Consider the following 15,841-nt stretch of genomic DNA (forward strand, 5'->3'; position numbering starts at 1 on the left):
TTTCCCAGGCCGAATGGCAGCAGGGCTGTGACAAACACACAAAGGGTGGCCATCCGTACCTCGTTGGATACGGTGGACTGTGGCGGGGGCTGGCTTCTGCTCCCGGAGACCTGGAAGGCGGGGCCCGAGCCAGGCGGGAGCCCCTGGGCCTGGAGTGCTCCGACGGGACCTCTGGGCGTGCAGGCCGCGTTTCCTGTGGCTGCCGCGGGCGGGCGGGGAGGAAGGCGCAGCCTGGGCAGCTAATCTGGAGAAGTGATTTTCCTCCTCGGCCAGCCCTTCCCTGGGCAGGGCTCCGCGGCAGGCGTGAAGGTGGCCCACCAGGGCTCCGCAGGGAGGGGCCAGCTTATCAGGCAGGAAACACTGGGCTCCGGCCACATCCTCCTGCTCCTGGTCACAGCAGCTCCCATGGGCAGGAAAAGGCTCAGCAGCAGACGGCTCCTGGCCCTCCCGGCCCCTCCTGCGCTGGCCCTGCATTCCACCCTCCCCCGCTGTAGGGGCATGGGGCAGGGCCTGTGACCGGCTCTGCCCTGCGCTGGGGACCCTGGCTTCTGGGTGCCTTTCCAATCCTGCTTCCTGGTTACAGCAAGGCGGGGGGGGTGGGGCAGATGGATGGCAAAAATACAACCAAGGGTCACTGGTGCCAGGGCGTCAAGGTTGGGAGACACCACTGCTCCAAGGTGGGCCTGAGGTACCCAATGGGACTCGGCTGCTTGGAGTGCTGCTCCCGACCTTGGTCTCCTGAGCCACCCACACAAACTGGACTTCAAGAGGCTCAAGAAGACACTTGTTGGGAAGCACCTAAGACACTCGGGTCCCGTCTCCCTCCACCTGCACCTCCAGCCTCCTTCTTCCCACTCCCCCTCCCTGTGCCTGAGCCCAACACTGCCCACAGCCATCAGGCGAGACCCCTGAGGCAGCTGAGCTTGCAAAGAGGGCATCCATGGGCACCTCTCTCCACAGCGCTGACCCCAGCCTCAGCCCTGAGGGGACCTGCCCCACACCCACCAAGATCTCCACCCACAACCCTACACAGTGATGGGCGGCTCGCTCGGGGCAGCTAAATCCTTTTGCCACTCTGAACTTCCATTTCCTTTTTCAACAAATCTGAAGGTTGGCAGGGTGATAACAATGATTCCTTCCACCTCAGCCAGTCAGGGGCTCTTTCTTTTCATAGTTACAGAGCTGGAAGGAGAATCACCTGGTTCCAAGCCACACATTCTATTCAATAAAAATGTGACCAGCACACACCGTAATCCCAGCAGCCCAGGAGGCTGGGACAGGAGGATGGCAAGTTCAAAGCCAGCCTCAGCAAGTGAGGCACTAAGCAGCTCAGTGAGACCCTGTCTCTCAATAAAATACAAAATAGGGCTGGAGATGTGGCTCAGTGGTTGAGTGCCCCTGAGTTCAATCCCTGGTACCAAGGAGAGAGAGAGAGAGAGAGAGAGAGAGAGAGAGAGAGAGAGAGAGAGAGTTAGGCCCAGGCCCGGAGTCTGCAATGAACATGCATGGGCTTTGGTCTTGTCATTATCCTCCAGTGACACAGTTTAACAGCTATTGACATAGCATTTGTGTTGCATTAGGTATTTTAAGTCATCTAGACACAATTTAAAACATATGGAGGATGTACATAGGTTCTATGCAGATCCTGGGCCATTTTATAAAAGGGACTTCAGCATCCAGGGATCTGGGGCCACAGGGGTTCTGGAAGCAACCATCCCAGGATGTCACGAGGGGACGCGCTCTGTCTACATTAGGACGCCTCTGGCTGGACTGAGGAGGTGGCGGGCGAGCACCTCCCTCTTTCTCTCCCCTGAGTGTCTTGAGATGGGCACACATTCCCCAACCTGCAGGCTTGGAGGTGTGGGGTTGGTAGGGAAAGGAAGAAAGGAAAAGAAAGTCCTCCGACTCCCTGGGGTTGGGACGAGGAACCTCAAGATGCTCTGGGTTTCTCCAGGGTGAAGAGACGCAGTCGGGAACCCTCAGACGCCTTGGCCACTTGCCCTCGGCACAGCCTTGAGCCTTGGATGTCCCAGTCTTATCACAGTCTCATCATGGGCGCCTCGAAGACCCGTGGCCAGGCTCCCTGAGGCCCTGGAGGCTGCAAAGACCATTCATGCTCAGGAAGCAGCTCCTTCCAGGAGGAATCTCTCCAGGTGTTAAGGTCCTCCATTTATCTCAGCCCCGTTGCCCCAATGCCCTTGGGACGGGTGGAGATGAGTGACCTATGGAAGGACAGTTAGCAGGGCTGAGGAAAGCTTAAATCTGACCCAATATTGTGGACCTCTGAGAAACGAATACACCCAGTGCCACTCTGGAATGGAAGAGCCCACCCTGGGGAAGCCCTGCCTTGTCCCCCGTGAAACCTTTCCCTCCCTCCTGCTCCCCGTATCCACACAGCGTCCTGAGTCTGGAGGAGACCCCTTCCAGCCCCCAACATGGTCCCCAAAGGGGGAGGAGGGGACCACCAGCTAAGACGGGGGCACTTGGCTCTAAGTAGACTGAAAAGGGAAAGATTTAGATGAGGCAGAAGAAAGGAGTCTCTGATGATGGAAACTGTTAGAGCAGCTTGCAGATAGAAAGATCCCTCCTCCTGGGGAATTCAGAAATTGAACAAAAACCCATCTGCCAAGAATGAAGAGGCTGTCCTTCACAGAGGAAGAGAATGGCCTAGAAAGGGACCCCAATGGTCTCTTCCAATCCCAGCTCAATCCTCTCGAAGAGGGAGAGTAGCACAGACCCTCCACAAGGTCCTCTCCCCTACAGTCAGCCCCATCCTGAACCACTGAACTGCCTCCAGGGTCTCTGCACTAGTGCAGCCGCCAGGCCTAGCAGAACTTGAAGTTGCCTGAAGAAATCCAGAATAGACAAGAGCTCTTCTGCACGTGTGCATGAAGCTTTGCAGTTTTTGAAAGACCCATGAATCACTAACTACCTCCTCAGGGGTAGAAATCAGGTGCAGGGATTTATCCAAGCCCCCACCAAACTCCAGCAATAGGTAAGGCCTGTCCCCTGATGTTGTCCCTTCCAGATGCTGTCCCCAAGACAGAGAGAGAGCTCCTCGGGGCCTGCAGTGGCTGGAGAACCCACTGGCTGTCCTGCTGATTGACAGGGTGATCCCTCCCACACGGGGAGTTGATACTAGGATTCCAGGTCAGAGTCACTTTCACAGGTGTCCTGCTGCAAGTGGCCCTCACAGGCCAGGCACCAAGGCAGGTGCATCCTCCTCGGTGGGATTTGGGAAAAGGTCACCCTTGATGGCCCAGTGAAAGGCACACAGAGCAGGTGAGTCCTCGAGCAGAAAAGGGCACTGAGAAGGGGAGGCTTTCAGCCCTGGTCCAGCTTAGTCAGAAGCAAATGGCCTTCAGCAACTCAAGTCCTTCCCAGCAAGAGCGAGGTAGTTCACCCTGGGGACGGGATAGTCCTTTTGTGCCCTGGCCACCAGTTGAGACCCCCTGGGAAAGCTGAGTGCACTGGGAAAAGGCTCATGCTGATGTGCTTGGGCCCAGGGTTGCCCCATCTGGAACCCAGCCAGGGACACAAACCAGGAAAAGACCACTGCACGGTGACTTATAATTGCAAGGAAAAAAACAAAAACAAAACATTCAGTTACCCAATAGCCAGAGAGTGGTCAAGTTGAATAAGCTACGTCAATTCACCAAAGTACCCTGTGGTCACCAGAAAGGGAGAATATAAAAAGAGACATCGTCATGGTAAACTTTCATCCTAGGACATGGAGTGGATCAAGTGTGGCATCAATGTCCACACTCCAGCTGCAGCGCTGTGTTGTGAGCGTGTGGATGTGGGACACGAGCCCAGTGTTATAAAAACGAGTGGGTAATTTTTCTTTTTCAAAAGAAATTCACATTGTTTTTTCAAGTAGAAAGAAAATAATTTTTGCAGAAAAATAAAATTTAATGACATAAATAAAATGTTAATTTACTATTAATGAATAAAATATCTATCATAAAAGACACTTGCAAATGTATAGATAGTCCAAAAAATTAGATCAACAGACTAGGGGTGCAGCTCAGTGGTAGAGCATGTGCTGAGCATGCACACCGCCTGGTTCTGATCCCTAGCATCAAAAACAAACAAAAAGTCAAGTCAGGATGGGCACGGTGCCATATGCCTATAATCTGAGCGGCTCAGGAGGCTGAGGCAGGAGGATGGCGAGTTCAAAGCCAGCCCCAGCAAAAGCAAGGACCTAAGCAACTCAGTGAGACCCTGTCTCTAAATAAAATATGGCTCAGTGTTTGAGTGCCCCTGAGTTCAATCCCCAGTACCAAAAAGAAAAAAAAAGAACAGCAGTGTGTCCAAAAATTACCAATAATATCTCTTAAGTTGTGGACAATAGATTACTTATTCTTTGTTTTATGTTATTTTCCCTAAACTTTCTCCAAAGAGTATGTCTATATTGAGAATTAAAATACAGATACATAGATACAGAGATGGGGGATGGATGGATGGATGGTTGGATGAATGGATGGATGGATGTGGGGTACATGAGTGGATGGATGGATGGACAGATGAAGAAAGAAAAAGAGAGAAAGGGAGGGAGGAGGGAAAAAAAAGGAAGGAAAGAAGATGGTTGGACGGATGGATGGAAGGATGGTTGATAGATATGTCTCCTTCCCTCCCTCCCTCCCTCCCTCCCGTCCTTCCTTCCATCCCTCCCTTCTTCATGGGGATGAAACCAGGAGCACAGCTTCAGCCACCCCAGACCCTGCCTCAGAGCCTGTGAAGGACGCAGACAAAGGCTCTGGGGTCTTGGTCTCCAGAGAGATGGGAGGTGAATTGGGGGCCCAGAAAGGTTCAGGTCTTCACTAGCAAGCGGAACCAGAACACCCATGGGACTCTAGGGGCTCAGTCATTGGTTCCTTCACTGACTTGTGGCTCCTTGGCTGGGAGGGTGCACACGCTGGATGATCCCAACGCTGGACAATCACTGCAGTCACCAAGGAGCACCCAAGTCCTGTGGGAGCTCAGGGAAGAGAGTGGCCAGGCCACCGCCAGGCAGGGTGGGAGATGTCTGAGGCCCACTTGGGCAGTAGGCAGGGTGTAACCAGACAGAATGGGAATAAGGGTCACCCGGTCAGGAAGCAGCATTGGTGCAGATGCTAAAGTAAGGAAAAGAGGGGCATCTCCAGAGGCCAGAAGGCTTCCTTGTGGTGAGATGCACTAGGGGGATCTATGCCAAACTTCTGGAAAGAAGAGGGTCAGCCATGGGAGCCAGTCATATGGGGACCAAACCAGGTATTATCATCCTGAAGCTTGTATAGGACTTAAAAGAAAAAACAAAAAAGTATCTTTCTTTTTGCAAAGTTTATAAAAACAAGTTGCACAGGTGAGTCCCCAGAGGGGAGCCTCTTCACCTTGAGGAGAGTCCACCTCTGCACCGTGTGCTGTGGGGAACATGTAATTGCTGAGGGGTCTTAAGGTAAGGAGTGAAACAGTGCCATCTGCGTTTTAGAAAAATAGCGTCACTGTGCATTGCCATCAGATCTCATCAGCCAAAGCAAAACAGTGCTCTGGTCACCAGAGGCACACCCTCCTGGGGTATGCAGCAGGGGCAGCTGAAAGTCTCAGAGACCCTGGCTTCTGGGTACAGCTGTTTCACTGACAGCCGAGCACCCACTGTCTGCCCGCTTCCTGTCCTTTCAGGAGGCAGGGATGACGCCCACCCAATGGTGTGTCCTGGAATGCAATGTGTCATTTGGCAGTGCCAAGCCAGCACTCCAGGCAGCCAATCAACCTACAGACTGCCACCGTCAGCCAGCTGCAGTGACAGGCCTTCAGTTTCATCTTAGCCCCCAATTTCCTCTTGGTTCTTTCTCTGGGCTGGGATAGGTAGAGACTGGATAGCATATCATCCCACGCCCTGGTGAAGTGCTAAAATAAAGGCACCAAGCCTTCAGCTTGAAGGCTCTTTGGTTAAAATGCTGCCAACTAACATATGCGACAGATGCTGAAAACCTGGAGAGCACAGGGAGCCTCACATCAGCTCCCACCCTGGGCCTCGGTGTCCCTGGCCGTGCCACGGGGTGGGTGGATGACAAGCCCCACCTGGGGCTGTGGATGAGAAGTAGCCTATAAAACTTTCTGTAAAGCTCTGTACACCTATAAAGTGCTATTAAAGTAATGACTATAGCTTATGAGGACGAACAGGGGCCCATTGGGCCCTCCCAAGACCCACTCCTTGGCCCAGGGGGCCTGGGAAAGCACAAGGCTACCCTTGACTCAAACAAGTCTCAACTGCTTTGCCATGGAGAGAGGCCAGGCAGAGGTGACCTGCACGGGCTGAGTAATCACCAGTGTTCCCAGGTACTTTTTGGCTGCAAGCGTAGCCCTAACCTCACCAAGTGCCACACATGTGCTGAGCTCCCGGCCTCTCCACAGAGTGCCATGAGTCTCCAAGAGCCCAGGGCGAGTTCTAGGCAGCACCCACAAACACAGAGGCCAGGACAAGTGAGGTGTTTTCAAGATTATTTCATAAAGAAGAAAATAGTGTGGGAGACTCAAGTAAGCACATAATTGGAGAAAACTCACTTTGTATCTTCAGGTGGCCCATAAAGTGCGGAAAGTCCTCTCAAGGAGAAAATTCTCCTTCCTGTGGGCTGTGAATCGATATTTGCTGTCAGTGTCGCTGACAGAGCCACTGTTACCAGTGTGTGAATTAGGATTTCTCCCTTTGGTATGATTTATAAAATAAAATAAACCACTCTGACAAGATATCAACTTTTAAAAATAAAACGTTGACGCAGAAAACTTTTTGAGACCCAGGCCTCACTCAAAACCTTGATCTTTTTGCAAACCTGTATTTCAAATGACAGAATGATCATGGTACAAAAACGTTTATTTAAATTAAATATTTTCAACAAATCAATATTCCAACTGTTGCAAGCATGCGTAGTTCTTATAAAAAGTGGAACACTTGAGCTTAATGTCTGTGGTGCTATTTTACAAGATTATCAATACACATTCTCGACTGGACTCCAGTCAATCATATCACCAATGATTTACTATTTATTACCAAATGGCATATACAGTAACAATGTAAAGATTAACCTTATTTTATAGGTGATTTTACAAGAAGACGTCTCAGGAGAAACATAGGTCAACAATACAAAATATAAGGTGAAATAATAGAAGAATATATAAAACACACTTCATACAGGCAATATGCTGCTGTCAGAAGACAGCACGTGTCTGTCAGCTGACTGTTGGGTTTGTTCCTTCAAAGGAGGTTTAGGGAGGGTGGGGATATTGGGGTGGCCAGGGCTCAGAAACACTTTCAGTCACAGTGAGTTTCTGGTTTGGGACGTGAACCTCGGGAAGGTGCATCAAGGAAGCTGCTCCAGAAATCAGCTGAGGAGGGGCCTGACCGGCGTGTGAGGCAAACCAGTCCCTCATGGCCAGAGGAATCACACCTGGGCTTTTAAGTCAGGGCTCTTTGAGTTAGGAACCAATTCAGGGTGCAGGAAGAGAGAAAGAAAAGCCAGGAAAGAGAGAGAGGGAGCCGAGAGAGTGGGAAGTCATGTCCAGAGGGGAAAGTGTGCTGAAATCCTGCTCAAGAAATCAACACATCAGATGCGCTGCTTTGTTGCAACACTCTTTTAGGTCCCTGGCTCTCTGGGTCACTCAGAGCCAACAGTGGGCGGAAGTTGCCATTGCTGAGAATGTTGGATTGAGGCTGCACGTGTGTGTCTAGGAGCATGCATGGGCGAGCCTCTCAGACTGTACCCGCTCTTGAAGTGTGTATAATAAAAAAGAAGAATTTATCTAAAACATATATTTTTTAAAAAGTTTGAATTCAGTCTCATTTCCAGTGATGCAGTCAACCATACTGGTTAATTTCCCAAGTCAGGATGAGTGTCTTTGTCAAACTGGAAGACCCTTTGGGAATTCTAGGGCGAGGGAGGAAGGGAGCACAGAAAGCAGAAGGCCTGTGTCCTTAGGCTGGGCGCACGAAGCGCTCCCCAGGCTGCCGTTAATGGGCTCATCAATGAGAAGCTCCCTGCTTTCCTTTTGTAAGCCTGGAGAAAGCCCTGACTCAGAGGGACTCAGCTACTGCGTCCATCCTTCACTCTGCAGGGGCAGAGCAGAGGGAAGAGAAGGGGGGCAGGCTTGGGTTTCACTTTGCGGCAGAACCAAGACAGGACCTTAGGGCTAGGGTCCAGACCCAGGGCTCTTCTCACCCTCATTTGGAGCATCCAGAGATCAGGCTGTGTAGAAAAACAGAAGAGGGTCCGGTGCCGCCTGAATTCCCATCACTGGTTGTAAAGACGGGGACAGGAAGAGAGGGCAGGGGAAATCCTACTGGGAGACAGTCTTGGCAACTGGAGGCCATGCTCCTGGGATGTAGCCAAGGACGCTCATCTGAAGGAACAGAAGAGGCACTGGGCCAACAGAGCCTGCCTCCTGCCAGCCGAGGGTCCAGAGGAAAGCCAGCGGCACTGTGTGGTCTCTGCTCCACTCAGCGCACAGGAAGGACAGGGTGGCCAGGGCTGGCCCAGACTCCTTGCCTCTGACTCTAGGACACACTGTAGCTGTTGTAGTAAGTGGCAGTCGCATCAGCCAGGACGGAGATGAGGCTGGTCTCTGTGGGGCCCGATGGGGTCACCTGGGAGAGTGGGCCATGGCCACTGAGGGCGCCAGCCCCAGCAGCAGAGTCTGGGTGACCAGGAGTGTTCAAATACTGGTCGAACTCATTGCGATCCATGTCCCCTAGAAGTTCCACCTGGCTCAGTTGATCCAGAGCATCGAAGCCAGGGGGCTCGGGAGGTGGGGAGAGCTGGCCCAGGTGGGCCTGGAGGTTGGAGTGGAGAGGGTGGTAGGTGGCAGGAGAGTAATAGGCAGGAGATGGCGGGCAGCCAGGTACAGTGGACATCATAGAGACCCCCGGGGTCTGGCCAAGGGTCAGAGATCCCAGGGTGTGGCTGCAGTGGAGGGGGCTGGGGGCCAACTCCGGGGAGTAAGGGGGCCCTGGCAGGTGGGGCAGGTGGTGGGGGTGGGCGTGCTCCTCCTGGCAGGGGGAGGAGAAGAAGGTCTGCTCCGGCTCCAGCACGTCCAGGGGAGACATCTCCGGGGGCGTGGGCAGCCCATACGGATACGTGTCCACGCTGCCCGCGGCGCCGCCACCAGCTGGGCCCTCGTGGTAGCAGCCCCGGAGGCCGGGCAGGGCAGCGCCCGGGGAGTACTCACCCCTGCCCTCCTTCTCCCCCAGCGCCCCGCGGCCGCCGCTCTTCTCCGGCAGCGCGTTCTGGTCTCGCGAGAGCGAGCTCAGGAGGAAGCCGGGGTCCACGCGCTTGCAGAGGCGCTTGGCCTGCTTCTTCCTGCGAGGCCGGTACTTGTAGTTGGGGTAGTCCTGCATGTGCTGCAGCCGCAGCCGCTCCGCCTCGTCCACGTAGGGCCTCTTCTGCGACAGCGTCAGTGCCTTCCACGACTTTCCTGCTCGCACAAGCCAGAGAGGGCCACGCTCAGCAACTGCGCTACTGGCCTGCGGGTGCACCTGCTCCGCTCGCGCCTCCTCGCCCCGCACACGCACCGCACCTCACTCACGCCCTCCTCCCGCACGCCACCGCCTTCTCTCGGCCTCACATCCTCTTCCTAGCCCAGATCCCGCATAGAGAAGCCCAACGAAACCCTCCTGCCTGAACCCTGCACAGCCACGTCATGCGAACGCGCACAAAGACCATGCCTCTCCTCCAAGACCAAACAGATGACCTGACAACTAGAAACTGGGATCAGATGTCCGCGACAGGGGGAAAAAAAAGATCTAACAACCACTATGACATTTATTGGGGGATATTTTTCCTCCTTAAGAGTCGATTCTAATATTTTTTGCATTTTGATGAAAATTCCCGGTCTCTTAGGAAATGAGACCATAATATTTACTTATGACATAAATGTCACAGCCCATATGTGAGGGAACCCAGGCTCAGTCAATAGTTTCACAGATGCCGATAAAGTCCAGGGTCTCACTTAGGTGAACACATGGCACTTCTTTACCTCTGAAGGTCCAACAGGACTCTGCTGTATGAAGACCTGAGTGTGGCCAAAATGCTAGCATCTGTAGGCAACCCCAGAACACACAAGAGAGCCTCCCAGTCACCCTTAACTCCCCTAGGGCTCTCACTACAGTAAAAATACTATGTGTACCCAACTTAAAACTGTGGTACCCAAACACTCTGAACTGCCCAACACAGAGCTCTCTCTTTAAGAAACATCCCCCTCACATAACCCACTTATGCTAAAATGCTGCCTGAACTTGTTCCATTTGTTGTTCCTTGTCTGTTGTTTTGCAAGTCACTTTGTGTCTCTTCTCCATTTCTCAATGTACATTGTACACCCCTCTGGCTCCAACCTTTTCTGAGGGTCTCTTCTAGACCCCTTGGATCCATTCCTCCAAGGGTTGGTTCAGAATTCTACAACTTTAACATGTTCCCCCGCAACTCTAATGTATTCTGAAGTTTGAGACCCATTAGCTGAGAGGTCAAGGCCTCTGGCTAAGCCCTGTAAGGAAAGGGACCTCATCTTTCACCAGGCACAGTCAGCACAGGGTCAACTGCAGAGTCATGTGAATGGTAATCACCAGTGCCCAGATTGGCTGGCTCCATGGGCCAGGCCCTCAAAGATTTTAGGCTGGGGGCTAAGGGTTCAAGGAGGGCAATTATTAAAGGGATTCTCCCCCTTGGGTGAAAGTTTATAACTGTTACAGGGAATTGTTAATTGCTACAATTAGCTATCACTTTAAAAAGTGACTTGAAGAGTGTTATGAATTCAAGATTCAGATCTACACATTGGTTTCCAGCCTGCAGCTAAGACCACAAAGCTCTTGCAAGAGGCCCATTGGTCCGGACACAATGTACACTGTATGATCCGAATATAAAATGTGACTCTAGTATCTAAATGTACTTGGATGATGTGATATTAACAAAATACAGATTTGTTTTTAAATGCTACCAAGTATCTAATTGTCTTGATGTACTTTCTCATTCATAATACACTGAAAATACTAGTGTAACCAGGTGATATTTTGAAGTTTGGAAAGCCTATATTGGAAAAAGTTGAAACTCACATTCAGGTCAGAAAAGGAAGGGCTGAGAAAGACCATAGGGTGGAAATACTCATCCTGCTGCCCCTGGTTAACAGGTGCACAAAGTCCCTATTTTAGAAAGCAACACTGTGTGGGTTTCCCTCACCCAGTTACACAGGCTGTGACGCTAAACAGGAAGGAATTAGTGTCTTTCCTGCAAAATGAACTGTAACCTCTTGGAGTCTAGGTGCCAATCTAGACAGAGATCAGCTCACAGGAGGACTTCACCTCTTGAGTCCCTTTGCTTGACCCTTCCAGGGAGCAGGCTGTCTCAATCTGTAGGGCAGGTCTCCCTAGCCTTTCCTCTCCTCCCATCTCTGCCTGCACCTGCAACAGAAACCTGGGTACAACTAGAGGCTTCCTGTTGTGCTTGGTCAATGGGACCCACAGGAGAAAAAAAAAATGCTTTCATTTATTTAAAAAATATTTTAAAATCTGAAGAAAATATAAACTTTTAGGTGGAAGAAAAATATTATTGTATATATTAGCATATTTTTATTTATGCTAACAGTACAAAATATACATTTTGCTATCTTGTACAGAGGAAAGTGCACAGGAAGGCACCAACCCACCAACACAATGTGGGCACATCTATACCACAAGACCAGCGGGGTGGGCAAGGGGCTCCTGGAACCCAGCATTCCCCCAGCTGCTTCTCTGGGTCTCTAACTTGCGGAGTGCTGAGTTTTGCTGGCCTGCAGCTTTAGCCAGCATAAATCGGGGAGTCAGTTTTCACTCCATGGTTCTGCCAAAGGAAGGAGCCCTGTGCTCATATACGGAAAAAGGAAGGGCTACATTCCCCGTGGGTGGGGTCGGGTGACCACTCATGTCCCTTCTCACAGGGCCTGGCGCACACTGTGAGCACAATGTACTTTGAAACACTTTCATTGGTTAAAATGAATAAAAACCAAGTCAAAGGGCAAAGAGATCTGAGTAAGGCAGAGTTGGAAATTGTTCAGCTTTAGGCATAGGAGAGAACATGAACCCCAGCGCCAGCCCGGGTTTGTTCTGAAATGCTCACTCCCTCTTGATACCCTCACGTCCTGATATCCCCACTCTCTGCCTCAGGCTTGGCCGGTCCCAGGCCCCAGCCTCTGCGGTGGCAGCATCGCAGCAAGAAAATGTAGGGCTCCAGAACAGACCCTGACTAGATGCCCTAACCATCTGCATCAAGTGACCTACACTCCTAAGCCAGAAAGAGTAATGAATCAAGTCTATTTAGGTAGACTATTTTCCCTGCTGTTTAATAATTAAGTTAACGCAAAGATTCGACCCGCAAGGCCTTCCTTTGCGTATATTCGTTTTAGCTTTATCTGTGACGATCTCCCTCTGATTGTCCCAGTCGTACAGCGCAGGGAATGATGGATCTTCCCGCTTCAGTCTTCCCAGCAAAGGCCGGTTCCACCCAGCCTCGACGTTTCCGTTCTGGCTCTCTATGTGCGCGGGTCCCGGTCGTCAGACTGCCCGGGCTTGGCCACTGCTGTGTCGCTCCCGCCCAATGGGGCCCCTCTCTAGGCTCCAGTCCCGAGGAGGGGCTTCCCCGGAAACCTGGGCTGGTCGCACGGTTTCGCTTTGGACCTCGCCGGCCAAGATGTCCAGGCTCTGATTCCCGGCACTGCACGCACCCACGCTCGCACAGATGCCCAACCTCGCCCTCACAGCTAGCGCTGAGTCCCCACCCGTCGGGTGGTACCCACCCTCCACGAGCCCGCACCGGCTAGACTCAGGTCCGCCGCGCCCCTGGCCCGCTGACCTCCGGGTGCGCCCAGCCCGCCGCGGGGCCGCACGATCACTCACCCAGCATCTTGCTGAGCTCGGCGTTGTGCAGGTCCGGGTTCTGCACCGCCAGCCGTTTCCTTTCGTCCTTGGCCCACACCATGAAGGCGTTCATGGGCCGCCGGATACGGCTTTCCGAGCCCTTGTCCCCCGGGGGGCGGGGGGCTGCTGGCGGCGACAGACCATCAGACAGCTCAGCTTCCAGGGCGGGACACTCGAGCCCCTCGGGCCACGGGTAGGCTCCCAGCAGAGAGGCCATGGCTGCACGGGGGTTGCTTGACTTCGCCTTGCCGGGCCTGCGCTGACCTGGCCCTCGATCGGGTCGGGGCGTCCAACTTGGCCCGCAGCCTCGGCCCGGCCCCTTATTTATCAGCTTCGGACGGCCGGGTCCTCCAATGACTCTCGAAGGCGGCGCGGCCCCTCCCTCGGTCGCAGCGTAGCCCCCTCCCTGCGTCCCCGGCGGCTGCCGCGTCCCGGCTCCGACCTGCCGGGAGGGGTGTGGAGGAGGGAGGACCTCTCCCGCGCCCGCCCCCGGCCCGCCCCTCGGCCTCCCAGGCCCGCCTGGGGATCCTCGCCCCTCCCGCTCCAGGCCGCAGGTGCCGCAGAGCGGCCAGGCGGGCGCAGCAGGCGGTCACCGCGGCTGGGCTCCGGAGAGGTCTGGTCCAGCCCCCAATCCCAACGGACCGCGGCCTCAGAGGGCCGAACTCCACCAACTCCGCCCGCAACGGAAAACCGAACCCAAACAGCTTCACTAGGATCGTCCGGGCGCGGGAGACGCTGACCATGAAGCCCCCCGACCCCCAGATCAGCCAGTGAGCCGTTCTTAAGCTTTTCTAAAATGACCGGGCTTTCAGCCACCTCTCCCCAGTGAGCTTGGGCCGCCACAGACGCTGGCCTGGGCTGGTGGGTGCACCGGGTCTCGCCCTTTGTGCAGTGACCTCGGAAGCCTCCCCACGCTGCCCATGCCCACTAGCTCTCGGGCGGGCATATCTGTAGCCTCGGTTCTCTGCCATCTGATTTTTCCTCTTCTTGTGCCCCACCTCAACCCCAACCTGGTCTCGGGGTGCGAGTCTCCAGCTCCCTCGCCTCTTCCTTCGCGGAATTCCGTTCTTGTATTTTTTCCGACTGAGTGGAGTTGGTCCCGCATGATGCGTCCCCTACCCTTCGGTGTAACCCGTGAGCTCCCCCTGTTCCCCACATCCCTTCCTCCCAGGGTAGAAGGGTTGCGCGTTGGAGCCCATGGCGGTCTCTCTCTGGCAAGGGCCACTAATCTCATGTCACCCTGTTGGATTTGATAGGGCCATTCCCACACTCTTACACCAGCGCTGGCACACAGTAGGCATTCAAGAACTGCTGGATAAGCGAATGAGTAAATGAGCGAGCAAATATGGCTTACACACACCTTACTGCATAAAAAACCAGGGCAGGCTGAACTAGATCCTGGAATTCAATCCACAAATGTTTACGGAGCACCACCCCTGTGCTGAATCTGCCGAGGTGACCCTGGAAGGAGGCAGCATTATGGTGGGAGGGTCGTGGAGTCCGGAGTCAGAACCTGCCTTGGTGTGTGGGTTACTGAAGCCTGAGGCATCTCCGAGGCCTCCTTTCCTAATATTGAAATGGGGATGATAAGACTGACCTCATGGGACTAGTGGTGAGGATTCGCTGAGATAAATACAGTGAAAGCTCACACTCCCTGCATGAGAAGTGACGTCAACACAAGTCTGGACTGAAGTCCTTAAGTCCCAGCGTACAGTGACCGAGTTCACAGACGCCTTGAATGCAACATGACCGCTCAAGGAGGTGGGGCGTTTTTCGTTTTTTCCGTCCTGATTTTAACCTCTAGAGCACCAGATAATTCTGATCCTGGCACGCATTTAATAACATAAAATAAAAAAGATTCCTGGGGCTGCCCCTAACCTGAGCCAGGATCCAGTGGCAGCGCCATAGGCTCTCATGCCCCACCCTCTGCTCTCCAAGGCCTGGGCAGCCTAGACAAGGACTTGGGGCCAGGCGCGGCACCGTGTCGCATTGGCCTGGAAAGGGCTGTCCCCAACAGGGAGAGCATCTTAAAACCTGAATCCCCGCAGCGGGTCAGCCCGGCGCCAAGCGGGAAGGCTGTTTGCAGGGGTATCTGCCATGTAAGCCGACTTCTCTATCCCAGGAAGCCTAGGCCTTATCAGCGATGGACCCCCAGGCTGCAAATTCTTCCAAGAAAACAACTTTAGGCCAGAATGCTTCTTGGCCAGGGTCATGGGCTGCGCCCTGCCAAGCAAGTTAGTACTTTGAGAAGCGGGACTACGTGTCCCACAGGAGAACCGGAGCACCTCTCCCTGACTCTACTGCCACGCTAGGATGCTGTCCCGCAGAGTCAGAGAACTCGAGGGAACAGCGCTGCCTTTCCAGCCGCCGGCATCCTCACTCAGGCCCTGGTCCCTGCCGCCCTCCCGGAGCAGCCCCGGAGCCGAGCGCGCACGCCCAGGGGTGCGCCCAGACGCCAGGTTAGGAAGACGCGCGCCCAGGGAGCGCAGAACATTCAAGCTGGACTCCAGAGACTAATGGCAAAGATACAGAAAACAACCGGCGAGGAAAAATCCCCACGTGTTGTGAATGTAGTTTCCGGTTGTTTAAGGTTTTGCATTGAAGTCTGGAGAGCGTTCCTGAGCCCGGGCTGTCCAGGAGCTGAGCTTTTGCCGCTCCCTCCCTCGTGCGGGCCGGCTACCTGCACACCCGAACCCCGTTGGTTCGCTCGCTCCATTCCTTCATCTTTTGCATCAATGCATTTATTCATCTGAGCAACTGTGTCCAAGCGCGCCTTGCTGCGGGCGGCGCCGAGGGACTCAAGGTCGCTGTAACCCCGCCGCCTCTCCAATCAGCCTTTACAGAGCCTCGCAAAGCCAGGGCTCGGAGGGCAGAGTTAGAGCACCTGAGCTCCTCGCGCCTGCCAAGTCATCCCGATGCCTGTTCTCG

At 53.8% G+C, this 15,841-nt stretch overlaps 1 protein-coding gene across 1 annotated transcript; it reads right to left on the reverse strand.

The window, feature by feature from the left end:
- Positions 1-6,835: 6,835 nt before the first annotated feature.
- Positions 6,836-13,219, reverse strand: Sox7 (SRY-box transcription factor 7). Its single transcript, XM_027926820.2, has 2 exons — positions 12,893-13,219; positions 6,836-9,447 (listed from the first exon to the last, which is right to left on the reverse strand). The coding sequence occupies exons 1-2, from the start codon at positions 13,128-13,130 to the stop codon at positions 8,531-8,533; spliced, it is 1,155 nt and encodes a 384-aa protein (XP_027782621.1). The 5' UTR covers positions 13,131-13,219; the 3' UTR covers positions 6,836-8,530.
- Positions 13,220-15,841: the final 2,622 nt, after the last annotated feature.

The sequence above is a fragment of the Marmota flaviventris genome, chromosome 3 (genome assembly GCF_047511675.1).
Source record: "Marmota flaviventris isolate mMarFla1 chromosome 3, mMarFla1.hap1, whole genome shotgun sequence".
Taxonomy (NCBI): domain Eukaryota; kingdom Metazoa; phylum Chordata; class Mammalia; order Rodentia; family Sciuridae; genus Marmota; species Marmota flaviventris.

Coding starts and splice junctions, on each gene's coding strand:
- Sox7 (XM_027926820.2), bottom strand. CDS start 13,130: ATGGCCTCTCTGCTGGGAGCCTACCCGTGGCCCGAGGGGCTCGAGTGT. Junction 9,448..12,892: donor CGAGCTCAGCAAGATGCTGG/GTGAGTGATCGT, acceptor TTGTGCGAGCAG/GAAAGTCGTGGAAGGCACTG.